The sequence below is a fragment of the Pecten maximus genome, chromosome 11 (assembly GCF_902652985.1).
Source record: "Pecten maximus chromosome 11, xPecMax1.1, whole genome shotgun sequence".
In the NCBI taxonomy this organism is placed as follows: domain Eukaryota; kingdom Metazoa; phylum Mollusca; class Bivalvia; order Pectinida; family Pectinidae; genus Pecten; species Pecten maximus.
In genome coordinates this window covers 36262362-36285151 of record NC_047025.1, presented here as the reverse complement: position 1 = coordinate 36285151, position 22790 = coordinate 36262362, and the positions used below count along the sequence as shown (strand labels likewise).

The window sequence follows — 22790 nt, the reverse complement described above, 5'->3', positions numbered from 1 at the left end:
CTCGTGTGACCTTGAATGAAAGTCAAGGTCATTCATTTGAACAAACTTGGTAGCCCTTCACCCCAGCATGCTACAGACCCAATATCAAGTCCCTGGGACTCTTGGTTATTGAGAAGAAGTCGTTTAAAGATTTTAGCCTTTTTGACTCCTGTGACCTTGAATGAAGGTCAAGGTCATTCATTTGAACAAACTTGGTAGCCCTTCACCCCAGCATGCTACAGACCCAATATCAAGTCCCTGGGTCTTTTGGCTATTTAGAAGAAGTCGTCTAATTTTTTTTTAGCCTTTTTGACTCCTGTGACCTTGAATGAAAGTCAAGGTCATTCATTTGAACAAACTTGGTAGCCCTTCATCCCAGCATGCTACAGACCCAATATCAACTCCCTGGGACTGTTGGTTATCGAGGAGAAGTCGTTTAAAGATTTTAGCCTTTTTGGCCCCTGTGACCTTGAATGAAGGTCAAGGCCATTCATTTGAACAAACTAGGTAGCCCTTCATCCCAGCATGCTACAGACCCAATATCAACTCCCTGGGACTGTTGGTTATTGAGAAGAAGTCGTTTGAAGATTTTAGCCTTTTTGACCCCTGCAGGGGTCGACATTAACGCTTGTCCGATTGTCCGGTACCAGACGAAATTGATGTCGGACAAGTGAAATCATTAAAGTACTTGTCCGACGGGACAAGTAACAAATCTGTCATTGTGTTTTATTTATGTTATATTCTGAAGTCAAAACTGATTCAATACTCACTGTAAAATGAGTAAAAACTCCTTTACATTGTGTTAACCATCGAACGGAAGTGAGTTGATCATGCTTATTAAAGCTTCATTCGGAACTACATAGAAATGATGGTAGACTTCCGAGGGCTCTCGAAAACATGTAATCGGTATCACTAGTATGTTTGAAACGCATGCGCATGCTGTACATGTGAGAGCATTGATACTACGACAGATACCGTCTGCTGGAATCGTAATAAAAATGAATCAGTTTTGATATAATTAAGGAGGCTACAGATGAAGCAGACTGCCGTGCCCTAGAAAACGGTGACATGTTTTAATGTTTTCACAGTAGTAAGTTTTTTATAGTTTAGTCCAACAGTTCTTCATGAAAGTTAACTATTTTAAAGATACTTTCATTCATTCTGCTTTTAGTAAAAAAAGATGGTGTAGTAAAACTTAATAACTTGTAATAATACTTTCTTCTTGCTGTCTTATTGTTTGTTAGTAATTATTATGGTCGAAATAGGCTGCATGCTTACCTCTACTTGTATAATATAAAATCATCTCTCGCTGTTTACCATAAAAGATGAAAGTAAACACCGTAGGCAAGTGATTATTTCATTCGGACTAGTGAATGGAAGGAATATACATAATTATACCAGGTAGTTGCCAAAGTGTCTAATAGCAACAATCTCCAGTCTGCCATTCTGTGTTCTGTATACAGTAGGATTGGTAAACCTTTGGAATACACCAAGGTTAACCACTTTGTAGAGAGTTGACAGAGAAGTTCCAATACATTCATTCTGTATAATAAACCTCTCATAAAAGGCCTCAAACACTCAGTGACCTGTAAAAACTCAGATATTTACTGTACATAGATGGTCTCTAAGGACAGGTAATTATGCAGGTATGTCCTACATATATTTATTGTATATAGATTGTCTCTATAGACAGGTAATTATACAGGTATGTCCTACAGATATTTACTGTATGTCCTACATATATTTACTGTACATAGATGGTCTCTGAAGACAGGTAATTACTGTATATAGATGGTCTCTATAGACAGGTAATTATACAGGTATGTCCTACTGATATTTACTGTATGTCCTACAGATATTAACTGTATATAGATGGTCTCTATAGACAGGTAATTACTGTATATAGATGGCCTCTATAGACAGGTAATTATACAGTTATGTCCTACAGATATTTACTGTAGATAGATGGTCTCTAAAGACAGGTAATTACACAGGTATGGCTTACAGATATTTACTGTATATACAATGGTCTTTATAGACAGATATATTTACCATATACAGACAGTCTTAATAGACTGATAGACTGTTATAGATAGACTGTTACTGTCAATGTTATCATTTCAGTGGGTTTTATTTCGTGATTTTTATAGGTAAACTACACGCATGGCAGTTATTTCTGTGATTTTTTTCTTCTGTTGCACATGTTCCATTAATATCACATACATCACAAAAAAAACTGTTGGGGAAACATCTGCAGCTGAATGCCCATTGTTTATTTAGTGCAAATTTCCCCGTGCATGAGTTTCACAGTATTACATGTACACAGTTGCACTAAATGCCAATGTCATGCTTGGCTCTTTGTGGTAAACTTGTGGCAGGGCACTTAAACCCTTGAATTATTGACTTCCTCCTGCCATTCCAAGTAACTAAGTAACTTAGATGTTTTAGTATTCTGAAACTTACCACCAACCATATTTGCTGACGAGTCCCTGCCATCATAGATTTGCAGTCTGTCTCCTTCACAGCGACCAAACACCCCAGTTTTGATGTCAATATCACGGAATGTGATCATGATGAATTTGTTCAATGGCGCTTCTATGGTCAGGTAACACCTCATGTTGCTTTTGTATTTATGCCATCTGGTCAACTTCAGTTTGGCCGACTCAATCCCTAAACGGGTCATATTCAATGTCTCACTACAATGCTGGTCCATGTAGTCTGTAAACATAAAACATTTCCTGCTCTCAATCAGTTGTATTTCTGGCTGTTACAGGGACTTCAATACAGGAAGACATTTTAGAACAACTCTTGACTTATGGTCGAAATTAAATAACAACAAGTATAATCAATGACAGAGAGGTTCATTGGTGGTAGCCACCTCAAATTGCCTCAAAAACCTTTCAGGACATAAAACCTCAATACTAAATTAATGCAGTTTATACACAACTAAAGATATGTAAATGAAGTTGAATAAAAATCCAAAAAACTAAGCTTTGATTTCCCAATGTTTGATCCAAAACATGGGAATATTCAGAAAAATTCAAATACATGTACACTCAATGGTGATTTTATTATGCTTAAAGATCTAAATATATATCTTTAGACAGCTACCAACATATCTCCATTCCCTAGCCACAGTATCTATCCTCTGTCTGATGAAGTTGAAACTCATAGCTCTGGCAGTAACTTTAGTTTTGACACAGAGTCTGTAATACTTTCAAACACATCTTCTAGACACTCCATCAGAAGTACTTGAAAATGTAGAACTAATCGTCTCTGGTCCGATCTCTGACTAATTCATTCTTAAAAATAGAACTTAATAGGTAGTGCTATATTGCCACCCTGTGACACAGGTAAATTTGAGTTTTTATCAGTCATTTTCGCTGACAACGCATCTCCTACCAAGTTATGGACTATCTATTGATGTTATAGTGATCTTCAGTTTTCAATCAAGACTTCCACTCTTAGGATAAGGTTTTTGTACTGCTTAGAAGTAACCTAACAGGGGCCACTCTTGTTTAGGATAACTGATAGTGTATTGGTCAAATTCCAACCAATATCCATTGGTAGCAGTAATATCAATGTGGCTATGCTAAAATTCCCATACACCCATGATTTGGGTCAATGGGAAATGGTTTGCTAATCAGTCCTCTCAGACTCTCGTACTGATAGACTCACACCACAAAAACACACCAACTAAAGATTCCATGTTCACCTAAGTATGAAGAACCACAGGTAATAAAGATTGAAGCATAGAATGCAGACAGTGTACACATGTATAATGAATACACATAAGGTGAGAAAAACGGATCAACAATCCATTATTTCCATCGTTATTTAAAAATTCAGAGGACAAGTTGCATCTATAGTTATTTCAAAAGAAAAATCACTTAGCCTGGTGGCTCATAAGAATTATTAAAAGAACACATTGAACAATTAGCTTTTCTGGGTTTTTTGTCTGCACCTAAAAGCCAAAATGAATCACACCATATTTTTTTGTCTTAGCATTTTCTAATGAACATTGGAATCTGTATACTATAATTATAACTACAAGTTTAACTCTTGTCCAAGTTTACTCATTCTGAAATAGAAGGCATATCGATAGTCTTGTAATTTTCAGCAATGAGCAATTGTAAAATTACCCCCAACCCATCTTAGGATTTCAATGCTGATAATAACTACTGATGTAAAAGTGGGGAGTAATAAAGTCTCCTTAATAGTTCAGGCTTGCAGGAATTTCCCTTCAGCCTAATGGTAGGGTGTTTGCTTTGAGAGCAGATGGTCGTTAGTTCAATCCCCAGAGTGGGAAGGGTATTTTTTTATTACTCCTTCCTATTACACTGACATCACCACAAGTAAACAATAACAGACACTGTAACAGAAGAACTAGTTTGCTTTTGTTAATCCTACAATTGTACCTTTCAGTGTTAAGCTAGAAGCAGGGACCTAAAATAATTCTTCATACCTGCTAGAAGACAACCAATTGTGTTCAATAAAAATTGTCAGTTTAGGCACTGTTATACATTTACCACGTAAGTTAGGTATTATGCCTGCCACATTTACTTCATGTGCACCAAAATCTTAGCGACACCAAACGGTGTCGAAGATATTAGTGTTATCTGAGCATACACCATGCATGGTGACAATTGGTGTCAGAGCCAGACAGCCAGAGGAATCTACACTACAGTACAAATACATATGAGTGATCAGCATGATTTAAAATGTGATACAAGTGTAAATGGTTAAAAAACATAACCCCGGGTTTCGTCTTTTCTGAACTCATAGTATTAATACAAGACGGTTTTGTAACCTATACAATTTGTCTAGTCTAATTAATCAACTCCCAAGAGACAGTCGTTACAGCAAGTGTGGTCGTCTGTACTATCGCCGGCAGTATAAGGTCCTGTATTTATACACGTTACTAAACATCGACAAAACCTGTATCATTGTCAGAACTTACATGTACGAATCGCCGACACAAACTGTGCAGTACAGGCCAGCAGAACGATCATCTGACTGAGTGCCATTTTCATTCTCCTTATGTCAGAATGAGAATCAACTTCCGGTCAACATTGATGACGTCACTCGATACGTGAAAACGAAAGTAGACTGTGCACCTATTTTTGCTGAGTAATCAGTAATCAGTATACATTTATGAAACCGTTTCTCAATAGATACGTTAAAATAAGTTTTGATTTAAATTAAGATTACCATTGTGTATTATATTCAATCATAAAACACAAGTATATAGATTCTTTGACATAACCTATAGTTTATAAAAAAACAAAACACTATACTAACAAAAATAAAGAATCCGCCCACCAACGGTCAGTAAAGAACATATTTGATTTTTACTATCTAGTAACATATGTACATGTACTCTAACCTTCGTATAATAGACATACTACATGACGATTCCGGATAACCGTTAACTGTAATCGCTGCTATTAATTATTAGAACTATAGAGAAATTAACACGATGTCCTATGAGTAAAATAATTCGTAAAGAATGTACAGATAATAAATGTATATAATGGAATGGTGATTGAAAAGTTTTTTTTAAATGATTTATCTTATAAATGGCATAAACTCGTTTGATAAAATAACGAAAACACAGGAAACTGTCATACTATCAGTTATTCTGAAAACACTAACACTATTAAATTTACCACAATAACCAATTTTTCTAGGACAGTGTGATGCAGTGTTTTTGAACTTGTCAAGGCTGAAAGCGATATAGATATTGAAATAACGGTGGATTCGATCCATCGAGCCTTAATTTTGAAGGCTATTTCGGTTTTAAATGTGGTTGTATCATTGTTACGTTTAAATGTATTCAGTTTTATGTGTACCAGTCATATACCCCTTTCCATATTGTAAGTCCAGTTTAAATGGCACCATTCGAGTGTAGGTAGTTTATGTCACTTGGATTTTAAGGTAGTGCATACTCAAACTACTCAGTTTCCTGGTATTTATTATAATCTTACTGCATATCACTGGTTTATGTAATCTTCAAAGAAAGTTGGAGGGAATAAAGAGAATAACGTATGAGAGATAATTTCTGAACTCAATCTCAGTTTATTTATCATTCCAAATAAAAGACATCGAAAAGAGTGGAAGGGGTCCAGGAGAGGACTATGGAGCAACTCCCGGGAATAGCAGGACTTAGTTATGAACAACAACTATGCAAACCTAGCTGAGCTGGAAAGGTACGAAGGGCGAAACCTACATGTTTCCCTCTCAGAGTATGGATCTGGAACAACTTATCTGAAATAGTATCTACAATAATCAATACATCAATGCATATTGATTAAACATGGATCGAATCCCCAGGAGCTGTAATTATTCCAGGGGTGGTGGTGGTGTTGTGTTTGGCATAGGCGGTTTTTTTTTTAAGGCTATAAAATTTTCCTCATCCGAAAAAGGGGTCCTGTTACCTTCCTGGAAGGTGGGGGTGGGGGTGGGGGTGGGGGGTGGGGGGTATATGTTACCCTGGTAAATACTATCCGCAATATACCGATCTTCTCTTTAGCTCGATCGGTTGAGCGTAAGACTAGTAATCCAGAGGTACCGGGTTCGATCCTTAGCGGAGGCAGTGATTTAATTATACCTGATACCTCTTCTTCAACACCACTGGTTAGCTGATGTCGGCTAATTCTGACGCATCTTGTAATATTAACTCGGGTTGCGCATCGTAAAAACTTGGATAAAACTTAAAAGGTGCTTTATGTCAGTTTCTATTTAGACGATTTTGAAAAACATCTACAGTGGGGGCTTCTACTACTGAACTAGGGAGTAAATTCCACGAATCCACCACTCGTCGACTAAAAATTCCCTGTGTGACTGTTGTTCTGCTCTGTTTTTTTTTATATGGTGTTTTTGAATGTCCTCTGGTGTTTGTTTGTGCCAACGTGTATAGCATGTTTTTATCTAATATGTCTATATTATTTAGTATTTTGTACACTTCAATGACATCATTGCGTTTGCGTCTATATTCTAGTGTTGGTAGCCCAAGTTTTTTTAGTCTATGGTGATATGGCAGATCTTTTATGGAGTGTACTCTATAATTAATCATGCGCTCTGTGAATAAAGTGAATACAGTGTGTGTGTATATGTATAATGTTTATTTGAAAACCGTTCTGAGAAAGCATAGTCCATTTTACTGTAAACAATAAATCTGAAAAAAAAATGGTGTTTTCCATAACCTTATAAAGCTTTGTTAAGGCCTCTACGTACATGACAGTGATGTAGTCATATATTTCTTTTCTTTCTTTCCCTTTTTCTTTCTTCTCTGTGACAAAACCCTTTTCCAACAATGTATGGATTTAGCTCAAATTTGGAACGATCCTGAGATATTTGGCCCTAAAGAAGCGTTGATATTATTCGATTGAAACCGAGTTCCAAGATGGCCACCATATGATCGCCATCTTGAAAAATATACTCTTGAACTATATCTAAAACTTGACCAGAATTTTTAAATGGTCCAAATTGCAACATATTGGCTGCTACGGCGGCAATATTCAGTAACATGATCACGCAAATACACAACTTCTCCCTCAGTCTATCAATCATATTTAGATAAACTAACTAGGAATACGGTCATTCATGTTGACGTCACACTGGTCCCAACATGATACTGGCCATGTGTTGGGTTTTTTTTTCCAGAATATAATTATAGGGCCTATATAGTATCAGAGACCTATATATACTATTTAGTATATAGGTCTCTGATAGTATAATGCAAAAGTGTTGTCGGTATAAAAAAAAAACCATATAAAATTTGTGATATACCAAGTCTACTTGTTTACTAGATCGATGCGATGCGTGTATAAGTGTAACTGAAAATAATAATGGAATATGAATATTGTATATATTTATCAGTTTACAAACTAATTAATTTCCTCGTGCAATATTTCGTTTCGTCAGGGAGCACGTGATCCAAAACTTAAGTTCCGGTTAACGTCGGGAATCTCCGGTGTCAGAAAGAACATGGCCGCTGTGACGCCATGTCGAAAGTTATGAGCGCAATGTGAAGAAAGGAAAATATCCTGATGCAAGGCCGGTTTGGGCCGCAAATGACTCTTGTACATATCATCTGTATAGTAAGCGAGACTATTGGAAAGAGAAAGCTTCAAAGGGATTTGGGGCTTTCGCAAGCTGATTAATGGAATAATATGAATCTTGACTCGTTATCATTTGCCTTGGCAGAAATAAGCTATTCAGTGTCCAATTTAACAAAGAAGAATTTCAAATCGAGCGTTGGAGAAATAAGTCATGTACGTATGTCTTAATTATTATGTAGATGGTTAATGTTTATGGTGCACACATTTTACATATCGAGTGCTGTATTTCCCTTTGTTGACGAGTTGGCTGCGAATGATTGCCACGATCGGCAAAATTTACCACCTTTATACCGAAAAAATACAGTACTTCTCAATATAGTCGTGCCTCTGTATTGTATGTACGTCATATCGCAATTTGTAATGGAAATACTGATGAAATCTAAATTGAATTCTGACTTTCGTTTATAGTCCGGCGTCCATTGTCGATGATTCATCGGAATGTTTAGGTCAATTCGGCCACATTTGGACTCTGTTCTGTTACACACGTTGGATTTTCTAAAATCTTGCATTCCACAAACTTTTGGGATAATAACAATAGTTATTGCCAATAAAAGCTAATGACGAAAAATCATCCCTTGTCAACAATATTACAATGTAGACTGTGTTGTGACAGAGGGGGTTCGATACATAACTTTCCAGGCCACAAGATACTGCTTAGTCAGTACATCAATTTGAAAATTATTTATTGAATTGATAACATCTACAGAGACACACAAAAAGTATTGGGATACATATTATCTTAACTACATATGTCTTTTATTTTGACAAATTTTCAATGAATTTTGGTGACAATTTGAAATTTCAAGAGAATTAATTGCTCCTCCTCTGATGATTTGACAATTTTGTGTGTAGCTTTACCCTAAGCTGAATTAAAGATATAGTTCAACAACGTTATTAAGTAAGAATACAAAACAACATCACATTTAGTAATGGTTCATGTAGGCCTATTCATCTATTTCAGGAAAATAAAGCACAGGAAAAGTATGTAAAATTATCACGTGAAACAGCTGAGTTAACAATTGTCTATTATAGTGTATGGAATTTCAAGTAAATCCATTGAAAATAAAGTCATATAAACTCATTGAATTTGTCACAATGCATGAAATATATAGTAAAATTATTATGCATCCAACACTTTTTGCATGTATCTCTAAATCTACGTTAAGCCAGGAATACAGCTACATGTTTGTCCCAAGAAAGTTTACTAGTCATGGAAATGAAGTTATCTGTTGACATATCTACTCCTGCCCTGCAGGTAGGGCGTACGAATTGTACCTGCTGCCCCCATTGCATGATCGTAAGAGGCGACTAAATTTGGGATCTTATCTTTTCTCTTCTTTCTGAACAACTTTCTTCCTAATGTCTCCCTTGACAATGCCTCACTTTTGGCCTTTAGTTGAGCTTTCGCCGCTGTGAGGAAGGCTTTGGGTTCTGTCCCCTAGCCGAGACATACCAGAGTCTTTAAAAATGGTAGTTGCTGCTCCTGCTTAGCGCTCAGCATATTAGGAGTGGGACGACTGGTTCGCCCGTTGTCAGTATAATGTGACCGGGTGAGGTGAACTGCTGGGTGTCTTCGGCAGTATGCTTCAGTGAGGTAGCACTATAAATCGGCAAAAGATCCGGCCTATCACAAGGAGACTTAACACGAACATACCGCAGCCTCCCAAAACACACATACGCACTCACCACACGCATGCATGTCGCACGCACAGGAGGCCGTCCTTAAATGACCTTCGCTGTTAATAGGACGTTAAACAAAATAAACCAAACCAAACCATATCTACTCAGAATGCTTCATTTGGTCAGAGAAGACACCTTACTATCTCTGAAATTCATCTTTGAAGATCGAAGTTGTTAACTTATGCATGCAATGTAGCAGTTATAAATGAAGATCAACACTAAGTTTACTTTCATCGTAATAGTTTTATTTCAAAAGATGACTTAAATTTTCTGCAATGTTCATGTATAATGATGGTTTAACCTTGAGCACATGACACACATTCTGTGTTTTTCTGAAACGTTTTGGAATCCTAAAGTATCTGACGGCAACCAATTTACAAACAAGATTCTGTATTCTAGGAGAATTCATGATCAGTCAACCATCAAATTCGAGAGAACCGAAAACCTTTTGAAAACATGCTATTGACTGTAAAGTGTCCTTGGCTATTGAATTTATATTATTGTCTGATCAGTCCTAATTTAGATGTTTGTATACTTCTGAGGAATCGTATCAGTGATCTGGACACTTTCAGCTTTGTAGTACACATATTGACAAGTTTTCCCAATACTGCAGTGTGCCAATATTTCAATATAATTTCACCCGAAGAAGACTTATTTCTATTTCAGAGGCATCAATCAGTCTCTATATATTTGTTGGTAAAGTGTCACAATTACTGTATTTGTAGGGTAACCTGAAAGAGAACATTTCTTTTATCAAATTTTTCTTTGATATGACTTGAAGATTTTATATTACTTTGTAATGGTTGTTTGGACAGTGATCATTGAATTTTCACATTAACAGGCAACAACTCAGTACAATGTATATATGTTATAATGTCTTTATTTAATAAGGGAATATCATTGATATGTGGATCAGAGACAGTGGCTAATGACTAATTATGTATATAAGTAAACTAAATAAAAAATAGACTTAAAAAAAATCTTGTTCTGATCTTCTATCTCCAAGCAGTGATCTTATGATTTAATACCTGTATACATTCAGACTAAATGTGATTAATGATGGTTTCATCTTTTTATTTTCATAGCTTGTTCTGCAACACGGAGCTGAAGCAGATAGGCATTTATTTCGGTGCCTTTTCTCTCATGTAGACTTCAGCGGTGATGGTAGAAGCAGCGGGAAAGACTTTCACCAGGTATTAATACAAAATCACGGCAAGACAAAACTGGTAGCGTTGAGGTGTATATTTTCTATGTACTTCAGTTTTCTTTCTTCCTGCCTACTTTGCATTTTACTGCCAAATTTGAATGAAGAGCAGAATCTTTCAATAGACCTGCATTTTGTGACTGAATTGCATTTTCACATTAGTGATTATTATGTATACTAAAGGGTTGGTGGGCACTATTTTCTCCAGTACCAGTAATTGCAAAATCGAAAAAAACGATATGTAAAATCACAGTATGATTTTAAAATACCAGAAGTTTTTTCTATACAAATAATTATTGCAATATATGACAACATTGGAAAAGCTCACTTCAAATGTATACATGATGTGTTCACAAAGTAGTGTGATTTTGAGGACAATATCAGAATATTTCAAAAGTAACATAAATTATTTTTGAATAAAATTATTATCAAACGTGGTCAATGTATGTATGAACTGGAATTATTGACTGTCATGGATAATTTTTTTACATCTTTATTTCACAGACACAGTTTTTGATACAGGAGTTTGGTTCTCTGCTGAGCAAACCAAATTTTGTGTCAACTTTGTGTTACGCCATCGATAATCCATTACACCATCAAAAGGTAAGGTTCTGAAGTGTGTAAAAATCTCTCAAGTCTCACAATAAATAAACTTCAAATTGGCAAAGGAATTAGTTATTACTAATGCTGCCATTCTCCTAGTATCATAGCTGTTAAATTTAAATTAAAGAAACTAGTAACTGGCCTTCATCATTCTTAATGTGACTTGTGTTCTAACCAGTGAGCGTGATGTGCTTGGTGTGATTTGAATATGTGGAAACAATCTTTTTTTAAAGAGAAAGAAATAATCCATCACAGCATTTTGTTTATACAAATACAATATTCAGATAATAATAAAGTGATTTTAAACTTACAAGGATGATTAATACATTGGTATATTTGTAGTGTTTACGTCCATCAGTACACCTCTTCCCACAAATCAGTCGGGTCCTGAAGCTGACTCGTGTACAGGAAGTTGTGTTTGGATTAGCATTGATAAACTCTTCGAGTCCTGAGACTCGTCCTCACGCCATACAATTTGTCAAACAGAAGTTGCCAGATCTCATCAGATCTTATGTTGATGCAGGTGAGCATTTTTCTCTTAAAATAATTGATGGGAATAAGGCTAAATAAACAAATTCTTTAGCTAATTGAAATATTGATTGTTAAAAATATTTTTCATTTATTGACAAAAGTGCAGTTTTGTATGATTTTGAATATTTTGACTTGCATTTCTTTTCTTGTATATTTAAATTATATGTCTATTTATAACTGGCATATTCTGCCATGTCATATGACCAGTGTAATAACACTATTGTGACTTTATAATAGATATGTGATGTCATAATAGAATCTTGCACTCATTACTTTGTCATATGTCATACGAGTCTCAAGGCTCGTGGCATATCAAAGTATTGAAAAAGTTTAATAAATTCCATATGACATAGTCACGAGTGTAGATCCTCTAAATTTATCTTTAAAAAGGTGAATATCCCTTCATTATTAAAGACATTTAATGCCTGTCACAGTGTGGAGGAAGCTAACCACAGGTACACACTCCTTTTGTGTGGTATAGGTCAAGAATACTTTCAAAAGTTATGTATTTTGGCCCATCAAAAGTGCTATCCCATATCCTCGGTAGACACTGACTTCGGCTGTAATAAAGCTCCAATGTTATCTTGTTTGCAGTAGACTCAGGATTGCGTCAGGAAGGCGGTTTGCAGGACGTGGACGTTGAGATACTCCACCTTCTGCTTAACCAAATCCAGAGCAACAAGGACAACTTTGGACTTGGTGCGGAACAAAGGGAAGCTTTCTATAGGACACTCAGAAAAGGTCAGTTTCAAACTCTTAGCTCCTTTTAGGCTAGCAACTTTGTTACTGGGAAAACAGAAAATAAATTGTCCTGTATTACATAGATGAGAATTGTTCATTTAGAGGAACTAAAAGTGTTTATGATAAACAGAGTTAACTGAAGAACTTATTTCTGATACATTTTACAGGTATCCCATCAGTACTTATTTTTGATACATTTTACAGGTATCCCATCAGTACTTATTTCTGATGCATTTTACAGGTATCACATCAGTACTTATTTCTGATACATTTTACAGGTATCCCATCAGTACTTATTTCTGATACATTTTACAGGTATCCCATCAGTACTTATTTCTGATACATTTTACAGGTATCACATCGGTACTTATTTCTGATACATTTTACAGGTATCCCATCAGTACTTATTTCTGATACATTTTACAGGTATCCCATCAGTACTTATTTTTGATACATTTTACAGGTATCCCATCAGTACTTATTTCTGATACATTTTACAGGTATCACATCAGTACTTATTTCTGATACATTTTACAGGTATCCCATCAGTACTTATTTCTGATACATTTTACAGGTATCCCATCAGTACTTATTTCTGATACATTTTACAGGTATCACATCAGTACTTATTTCTGATACATTTTACAGGTATCACATCAGTACTTATTTCTGATACATTTTACAGGTATCCCATCAGTACTTATTTCTGATACATTTTACAGGTATCCCATCAGTACTTTTTTCTGATACATTTTACAGGTATCCCATCAGTACTTATTTCCGATACATTTTACAGGTATCACATCGGTACTTATTTCCGATACATTTTACAGGTATCACATCAGTACTTATTTCTGATACATTTTACAGGTATCACATCAGTACTTATTTCTGATACATTTTACAGGTATCACATCAGTACTTATTTCTGATACATTTTACAGGTATCACATCGGTACTTATTTCTGATACATTTTACAGGTATCCCATCAGTACTTATTTCTGACACATTTTACAGGTATCCCATCAGTACTTATTTCTGATACATCTTACAGGTATCCCATCAGTACTTATTTCTGATACATCTTACAGGTATCACATCAGGATGTTGTGTAAAAGTATAATTTTCAGATTGCCATGGTATAAATGAAAATTAGCAGAGGTTTACAAATGTCTAATTTGAATAACACAACAAGAAAAACTATGTTATATAATATTTTGCATTCCATTGTAGATTTTCCTCACAATCGTGTTCCGGTCATATTAGGACCGTTGCTTTATCCTGAGTCAGAAGACCTTGCAATATCAAAGCTCTCGGATACAACAAACATGCCGAAATCTGTGGTAGGCTAAAACGATTATCATAACCAAAAAATTAAGATATTTCTCTTTAGGTTTTGAAGTTTCACTATATTAAATCTTAAAATACACTATGTTTTTTTAACGTTGTTATTTGATATTGGTGTTACCGAAACTTAAAATAAAACATCCTGGAACTTAACCAGTTTAATATAGGAAATTAAATCACAATATTTCACTGGACATGGGGCCAGATATTCTGCTTTTGTTAGCTTTAAAATTAAGTTAAGATAGATGGAGATCAAATATTTAAACTGAAATATCACTTTTAGTGTACTATTTGAGCCCCAAGCTTGGTCTTGTGGATTTGTTTTGTGTGTACACCACAATGATCATTGGAGTTATGGACTGCTTAACTGTCTTGTTCTGACTTATGTTGGTGTATGAGATTACAATATGAACTAGATTTTGTAGCTGATTTGTGAGGCATATACATTTCAGATTATACCATTATGCTGTAGGTAACAGTATATTTTGTTATTTACAGCTGGATGCATCTTTGGCAGACATGGTTCTGGAGGCTGGATACAGCTGTACAATAAGGTATAACTGAGATTTTGTACAGTTAAAGTAATCTTTGGAAGGAAAACATCAGATGTTTCTTTATATGTGGAATTAGATATATTAATATTACGTTAAGAGTTTTAACTAATAGTCCAAACAAATAGTTAATTGTGCTTTCAATATAAATCTGGAAATGCTAGAGTAAGTTGATAAAGGATCCAAGTTGAACAGGTAAGTAGAAACTAAATACAAATACTTTAGTGGTCTGCACATTCAAATGGCTAAATTAAACATGTGCGTCAATGATAATGAGACAATTCGGTTTTGAAAATATTGTGATGTCATGGGTTTGTATGCTTATTGCATGAATTTCGATAATTTATTTGAATATCAATATGGTAAATAGTAAAATGCTAATGTCTATGTTTTCTATTCTTTATTGATATATTCATTAAATGACGAGAATTATTTTAGTGTTGAAGAATGTCGTGGAAAGCTCCTTCAGTTCGGTATCAGGGAGATAACGCCAGCATCTGTGGCAAAAGTGTTGGGAATGATGGCAAGAACACCATCAGGGTTATCAGAAGCAGGACACAACCAGGCTCAGGTGATTAAACTCTTCCTTTATTGTTGTCTTTGTTAAATGGCAGTCAAAGTAATAGACCACATGTTCCTGTCATATTTGTCTGTTCCCGTGGGATTAATGAGGGGGCAAACAAATTAATGGGACAAAATAACGCTGGGTAAATTTGTTACCGTTGGATTAATGAGGGGACAAACAAATTAATGGGACAAAATAACGCTGGGTAAATCTGTTCCCGTGGGATTAATGGGGGCTCAACTGTGCAGTATATGTTGTATGTTTGACAATGTGCCTTGGGAATGGAGTCCTCACAAATTGTTTTTTTGCGCCAGAGGCGCATGAAGGAAACCTGCATCAAGAAAAACCCTGCTGCTACTGCTGTCTTTATTTATATATACTGATAAGCTTGTCAGGGACAAAAATTGTCACAATGTATCGGATACATACAGCAGATTTATCCAAGGAAAAGAATAATGCTTGGGCCAACAAAGCATAGTCAAATGTTGATGGTTTTATTATACCTTGTCTGTTATAAGCAGTATGGTATCATACACTCATTTATTTTTGGCCTCCATATATTGCTATTTTCCTTCATTGATCAAATGTTACTGGACAACATTAAATGCAGAATAATGAAGTCACAAGAAAAATCATTTATGGGGAAAATGATATTGACTGTTAATTGATGAAATAAAAACTAGTTGAAAATAGTTCTACATCTTAAAATAGAAGCTGATTGTGTTACAGATGAATGCTGCACCAGGCAGTGGCTGGCCTGACATGGGAGAGAAGGCAGACAAGCTCGGTGTTAACACTTGGAATGTGGAAGTGTTCGTCAGCGTCATTCAGGATCTGGTAAGGCAAATCACTGTCTGGTGTAAAATTTTATAGGATCTGAAGGTTTGTTCAGAGAAAAATCTGGTCTGATTTGACTCTTGTTATATTACATGTCTTCTAAAGTTGATAAAAAGGCTCGTGAATTGTTGTAGTATGATAAAGATGAGGTTTTTTAATTTGACAATTTTGACATTTATATTCCTGTATGAAAATGGTTTCAAAAATCAAGATGTGTAATGAACAAATCATTTGTGTTCTGAAATGAATTATCCAACATGTTGTTGGTATTGGTTTTGCAAGTTACTAAAAAAGAATTGCTACACGTCCAATACAAATAACATTCTTGGACATAATTTGATAAAACGCCTGATTTGGTTTTGTATCTGATGCAGGCTCCCCACTTCAACTGGAGAGACGTAGTTCTACAACTTGACCACTCAGGCTTCATGGTGGCCAACAAGAAAGGGCTGCGACTACTGGTGCAGGGGCTGATCCGAGGACTGCAAGAAGTGTTTCCTGTCGAGTTTGTGTATCGACCATGGAAAAACACAGAGGGACAGGTCAGTTGTTGTACTGGAGTTGTCTCCCTTATGTACTGGAGTTGTCTCCCTTAAAATGAAAAAATATGAGTTGCTGCACAAAGCAATAATGTATAAATTTGTGTATATGGAGTGCCATTAAATACTCCAATGTACCTTGGCTACCTACCCAAGTTGGGCAAGGGGAAACAGACATATTTTTAATTGTGGCCTAACAATATTTTTAGGGCTATTCAATCAAAAGCCCACAAAAATGAAACGACTCCAGAAATAAAGAAATTCTAGGTATGCTGGTTGATGGAGAAAAATGCGGCTTATTTCATGGAACTATTTGAATAAATATTGTAAATTCTTTAGCTGTTTCCTGTTTGACAACCCTGAAATCTTCCCAATCTAGTAGATATTTCACTGGAATAGCCCTTGCTGCAATGTTCATATAAACTGTATGGAAAGCCTGGACAATATTTTTTATGATCCCAAGAATGCTTGTATTCTTTGCAGTTATCATTCATCAAGCAAGCATTGCGTAACCCAGATGTGTTCTGTTTCGGAGATTACCCTTGTCACACAGTAGTCATAGATATCCTGAAGGCTGCTCCAGATGATGAGAATCGCGATATCGGAACATGGTAAGGAAGTTATGTCTAAAAGAGACTTGTCTTACAAACTTTTTAGCCAAGGAATTTCAAACTGAACCTATATAAGATGTTATTAACATTAATAATCCGTGACTGATTAACACATCAGTTGTAAAAATAACAGGCAAATCTTGTTAAGGATTTAGTTGTGTATTAGAATATGCTGTTGCTAACAACCAGTTAACTGCTGTAAAACACAATTGGTGACAATTTCCCCTAATTGTTACAAAGGTGCTGTCTTCTTGTAAAATAAATTATTGGTAATGAATTTTTGCGTGAGGGCCCCAGAATGAGTGATATTTTGGGTGTCATATTATCTAGGAATGAAAAATTTCCTAGTCTCACAATTAACCATGAGAACTGTCCTTTTTAGGAAATCACTTGACCTTGTGGAAACCTTGCTGCGTCTATCTGAGGCAGGATATTACCAGCAAGTGTCAGAACTCTTCAAGTTCCCCATCCAGAACTGTCCCGACATGCTTGTACTCGCTCTGCTGCAAATTACGGTTAGTCATCCCCAGAGATCTTTACTCCCAGGATTGCATGGCCATTGGTCAAGTGTTAGATTTGATGTGATGAACATGTTTTGAAGATTGATATTTTTACCTGAAAATAAGAATGAAAACATTAGTTCATCAGATTTAATTTTTCTCTCTGAGCACTTGGTTTTCTTTGAATTTTGAAATTCAAATTCTCCTGTATGACGACTTCAAATAAGATAAATTGTTGACTGAAATATAAATATCCAAAAGCTGCTAATATTTAAGATCTCATGTACTCATACTTTTACAAATCTCTTGTAAGTAATTAAAACTACTTAACTGTTACAGCCAACATGGAACACCCTGAAACAGGAGCTGATATCCACGCTGATGCCAATCTTCTTAGGAAATCATCCAAACTCAGCAGTGGTTCTACATTATGCTTGGCACTGCCAGGTTGGTGTTACGTGATTGTCCCTCTTATCCCTTCCCTTGATACAAAGTTTGGACTTTAAATCTAGTAAATTTGTATGTACTTCTTTTTGAGAATGGCACTAAATACACAAAGATGGGAATATTGCTGTCTATTTGATCTTTGCCTCATATCATGAAACAGATTTCCTGAGCATATCAAGATCCTGAGCATATCAAGATTTCAAAGAGAAATCATTATCTGTACCCATAAAGGATTCTTGGTTGTATTCGTAATTTTCAAACTCTTGCAAATTTTCCAGGGCCACTCCAGCACCATCCGAACCCTGATCATGCACTCAATGGCAGAATGGTACATGCGTGGAGAACAACATGATCAGACACGCCTCTCCAGGATACTGGATGTTGCACAAGATCTCAAGGTAAAATGTCATTTCTTCATTGTACTTCAACATTTGAAAGGAAACATTGCCTGCTTTTCATTTAGTTTACTGAAGAGAATTTCTAACTGATAAGTTGATAAACTATTATTAAATAATAATCAAGTGACAGGTTCAATTCTTAAGCAGAGGCACTTGGAGGAAAGTTACCACGGTTATATATACAGTCCATGAAACATCTTGCCGTATTTATGAATTACTAGGTATTAAATTACTATCCATTTGTTTGATTTTCAGGCTCTGTCAATGCTGCTGAATGCTACACCATTCGCCTTTGTAATTGACTTGGCTTGTCTGGCTTCACGACGTGAATATCTTAAGTTGGACAAATGGCTGTCTGACAAAATCAGAGAACATGGGGTAAATACAGTTCATTGTTTGTGACATAGGACTCTAAATGAATATTCCTGTTATATAACTGTATGACAACCTCATTGCATATAAAGATACCAGTGTGATATAATGACAAAATTAGATAAACAGAATATACCGTGTTACACAAAGTCTTTTAAGCCGTGTAGTAACCATAGTTTATAGGGTGAATTTTTAAAGAGTTATCTCCAGCATTCACGCGAGTAAATTACCTTTAAACTGGACATCCAACAACTACAATCATTATTACCACCTGATTATGGAAATAATACTGTATGAAATTGAAAAGATTGCCAGGACATCTTTTTCTTGCAGTTTATACTTTTCTAAATCAATTTGGATTGTAGATCCTTTTCCTAAAGAATACTCTCTGATCTTAAATAATTTAGAACATTTTGATTTCAACTTATAAAATGTAGTCGGTGTTACAGGTTTTGTTTTGCATTGATTATCCAAAACTCTCTGTATGTGTTTGATTAAAACTTGTTCTTTTTTAACAGGAGCCATTCATACAGACATCAGTGAACTTCTTGAAGCGACGCTGTCCACAGCTGATGGGTGGTCCTGCCAAAGATGAACAGCTGCCACAGGCTAAGAGCCAGATGTTGCCCACGGATACCATAGCCACTATGTTGTCATGTTTACAGCATTGTGCCAGGTAAGGACAGCTTCCCCAGAGTCCCTGTCCTTGGCCATTATCACATTATTTGTGTAATAATCCGAATGTTTATGTTAATGACTGTAGCGACTAAACAACAACTGTTCTGAATACATAATGACAAAATTAGATGATCTGACCATACGGGAATATTGTACGATGTTGACTTGCCGAAATATACGCAATTTAATTCCAATCCAAAGCGCCTCGCAGCTTCAGGTCGCCATCTTTGTTAAAATCAAAGCATCTGTGCGTTTGGAAGAGTAAGTAATGTAAAGCTTCTAAATGATCTTGCGATACAAATTTTAAGATTATAATAGAAACGAAATATGGATTTTAAAATAATTTGATTTAAATTACTTATGCTTTAGGTTAGCAAATAGTAGCAATTGTTTACAATGAACTTTAACGTTGTACTCAATACTGATCACGATGCTTTTATTCAGACGTTTTCTATTTCTTTCGCTTCATTTCATTTAAAGAATTGTTTTATATTTCCCAGTAATTTCGCGGGAAATGAATTTGATGACGTAGGAAGCCCACATGCTATAGAATCAGGCATCTATAGTCGATAAGTGGAGGTTTGGAGTGGATAACACTTCGGTCCATTAGCTGTATGACATTTCGTGGCGTCGGTTATAAGAACGTGACCCAGAAAACACGACGATAATAAAAACAGAAGACCATTGAACATTACCGGATTATTTTCGCAATTTTTGAGACACCATTATGCTAAATTACAATGGAAAGTAACACTGTTTTAATTCATAGCTATCGTATCGTAACCTATATGTAGTTGGGCTAGACCTACTTTCGTTTTACAGTTTACGGATATGGTCATATAAATAATTCATTTTCTCAACCATAGTCGAATTACTTCACGGGATAGTTCTATCAAGTATATTTGTACTTCTCATGTACAGGGTGCATCTTTGTTAAAAATTGACTGGTCTGCAGGTGTGATCTGGCTACTCTCAGCAGACCCTGACCCCAGGGTCACGTTACTATCGTATCCCTTTGCAAACACTTCATAATAAATGTATCCACGACTGATTCGTTTGGATTACTACAACTTTCTACCTTTTGGAAGAGACGTGTATATATGATATACCATATTTACGTGGATGGATACTTCAGCATTTTAAATACTTTAATATATAAATACTTATAACCGGTAAGCTTGTAATAATGATAATAAGAATAAAAACTCATTCCCACCCTTGAGATTTGAACTTGATAAAATTTGTATGGATGTGATTTTCTTGGATGATTTTCCTGACAGTGTGAGAGTTCATGATGAGAACCTTTTCTAGTTAAGTGACAAATACAATAATAACATGGAATTAGTTTGACATGAGATGGACAGACCAGTTGTGAAAACAATATAGGAATAGCAGAATTACAGTATAGTAATTTTCCTGTTTGGATTTTAGCCAAGTGTCCCAAGAGTTATCTGAGGCCATTCTGACTATGGTGGCCAATGCCAGTATGATCCTGAACAAAGCCAGACAAGCTCCACCGGTACCAAAAACCAACCTACCACCAACTCTGCTTAACCAACCAACCACACAGTCGAACCTGGTAGGTACAGACATCAGATGACTTATGATATACAGGACTGTGGTTACCACCTATGTTATTTCAGTATAACGCAAGCTTCCATTATCCAGTTTCTTCACTTGCAACTAGTTAGGGATAAGAATACAATTTTCATTAAGTGTTCTTGATGGATTATCTATTACTGAAGTTTTGGCAAGTGTGAACTCATTTTCAGTTCTGTGTATTAAGGACAAGTTGATTTACATGCCAAATGAAAATCAAAAGGCATATTGCTGTTTGGAAAGGTTTGAAATGCAATGTGAAAGTGTAAACATTTGGTGAACTTACATGAGGCATTGTGATGTAATCATCAAAATAACAGAAGAGCCCGAGATCTTCGAACTCTGGATTTAAATTCCAGAAACCTACATTTTTTATTTGTGTTTAAAAAATCATTTTATAATGAATAGATTATATATTTTTTATTGTAATGTGTTATGTTCATTCTGCTCTTAAAATTTCTTTACCAACTATAAGATGAATGATACTTGATTTCTTACCAAGTTTTTAGTTTTACTCACTGCTATGGTGTAATCAAAACCAGTCGATAAAATGATAACAAGTTACTATCAGATGTTGATGTGATTGTTGATGGATTGTAGCTGGACAGTTTGGACAATGCAAACACACTAGGAATTCCTAAATCATGGGGTATGTCGGCAGTGAACTCGGGCTTCCCTCAGAACCTCACCTCTCTCAGCACCACAGCCACACCCGGATCTCCGGCCAAGGGAGCTGGCTTCCAACCTATCTCGCAACCCAGTGGTTTCGGGGCCATGCAGAACATCACAAATCAGCTACAAAGTAAGATATTCTACTCCAATCAGTTTTGATGTAAATGTTGAAAAATTACTGCCATAGTCTTGGCCTGCATTACAACTGTTTACGGAGTTATTTTTCTTGGCTGTGTTATTTTCGCAATTTTGTTGTAAGACTTTACTACAAATTCAACACAGCAGCAAAAACCAGCCGCACAGATAATTATTATCATACCAGCAACTTCAAGGTAAAGACAGAAATAGTAGTTCAAGAATAATGAGCTTTTGATATTTTCAGGTTAAGTACAAATAAACCAAATATAACCCCCTCCAAATATCCCAATTTACCTGATCAACTTACAGTATAGTCAAATACTTATGTCACTTGACGACCTTAAAAGTTGTAATACAAAAGTCAAATACTAGTTTCACTTGACGACCTTAAAAGTTATAATACTGAAGTGAAATACGAATGTTACTATGTTATTCAAGTCAAATACTTATTTCACTTGACAACCTTAAAAGTTGTAATACTTAAGTCAAATACTAATGTCACTTGATTACCTTGAAAGTTGTAATACTAAAGTCAAATACTAATGTCACTTGATGACCTTAAAAGTTGGTTTCTCGCTGGTGTCTCGATAAGATTTTCATTTGAATTTCTGTAACAATTTATCTTTTCTACTGTTCAGCAAGAGAAGTGTATTGAATATATATGAAATATATTA

General features: G+C 35.5%; 2 protein-coding genes across 2 annotated transcripts in view; one reads left to right on the top strand and one right to left on the bottom strand.

Annotated features, from left to right (window-relative positions):
- Positions 1-2362: 2362 nt before the first annotated feature.
- On the bottom strand, positions 2363-5026 carry LOC117338581. The gene is made up of 2 exons (XM_033899938.1): positions 4940-5026; positions 2363-2697 (listed from the first exon to the last, which is right to left on the bottom strand). The coding sequence occupies exons 1-2, from the start codon at positions 5010-5012 to the stop codon at positions 2363-2365; spliced, it is 408 nt and encodes a 135-aa protein (XP_033755829.1). The 5' UTR covers positions 5013-5026.
- Positions 5027-7969: 2943 nt separating this feature from the next.
- The window catches only part of LOC117338059 (CCR4-NOT transcription complex subunit 1-like), a 45588-nt gene continuing 30767 nt past the window's right edge, over positions 7970-22790 (top strand). Inside the window, exons 1-18 of the mRNA XM_033899242.1 lie at positions 7970-8255; positions 10868-10975; positions 11491-11589; positions 11932-12112; positions 12715-12861; positions 14096-14205; positions 14708-14763; positions 15199-15331; positions 16055-16162; positions 16537-16704; positions 17185-17312; positions 17695-17827; positions 18152-18259; positions 18538-18657; positions 18913-19035; positions 19548-19705; positions 21139-21286; positions 21907-22108. Coding sequence (XP_033755133.1) covers positions 8154-8255; positions 10868-10975; positions 11491-11589; positions 11932-12112; positions 12715-12861; positions 14096-14205; positions 14708-14763; positions 15199-15331; positions 16055-16162; positions 16537-16704; positions 17185-17312; positions 17695-17827; positions 18152-18259; positions 18538-18657; positions 18913-19035; positions 19548-19705; positions 21139-21286; positions 21907-22108 — 2332 coding nt within the window. The 5' untranslated portion in view covers positions 7970-8153. The remainder of the gene's footprint in view (positions 8256-10867; positions 10976-11490; positions 11590-11931; positions 12113-12714; positions 12862-14095; positions 14206-14707; positions 14764-15198; positions 15332-16054; positions 16163-16536; positions 16705-17184; positions 17313-17694; positions 17828-18151; positions 18260-18537; positions 18658-18912; positions 19036-19547; positions 19706-21138; positions 21287-21906; positions 22109-22790) is intronic.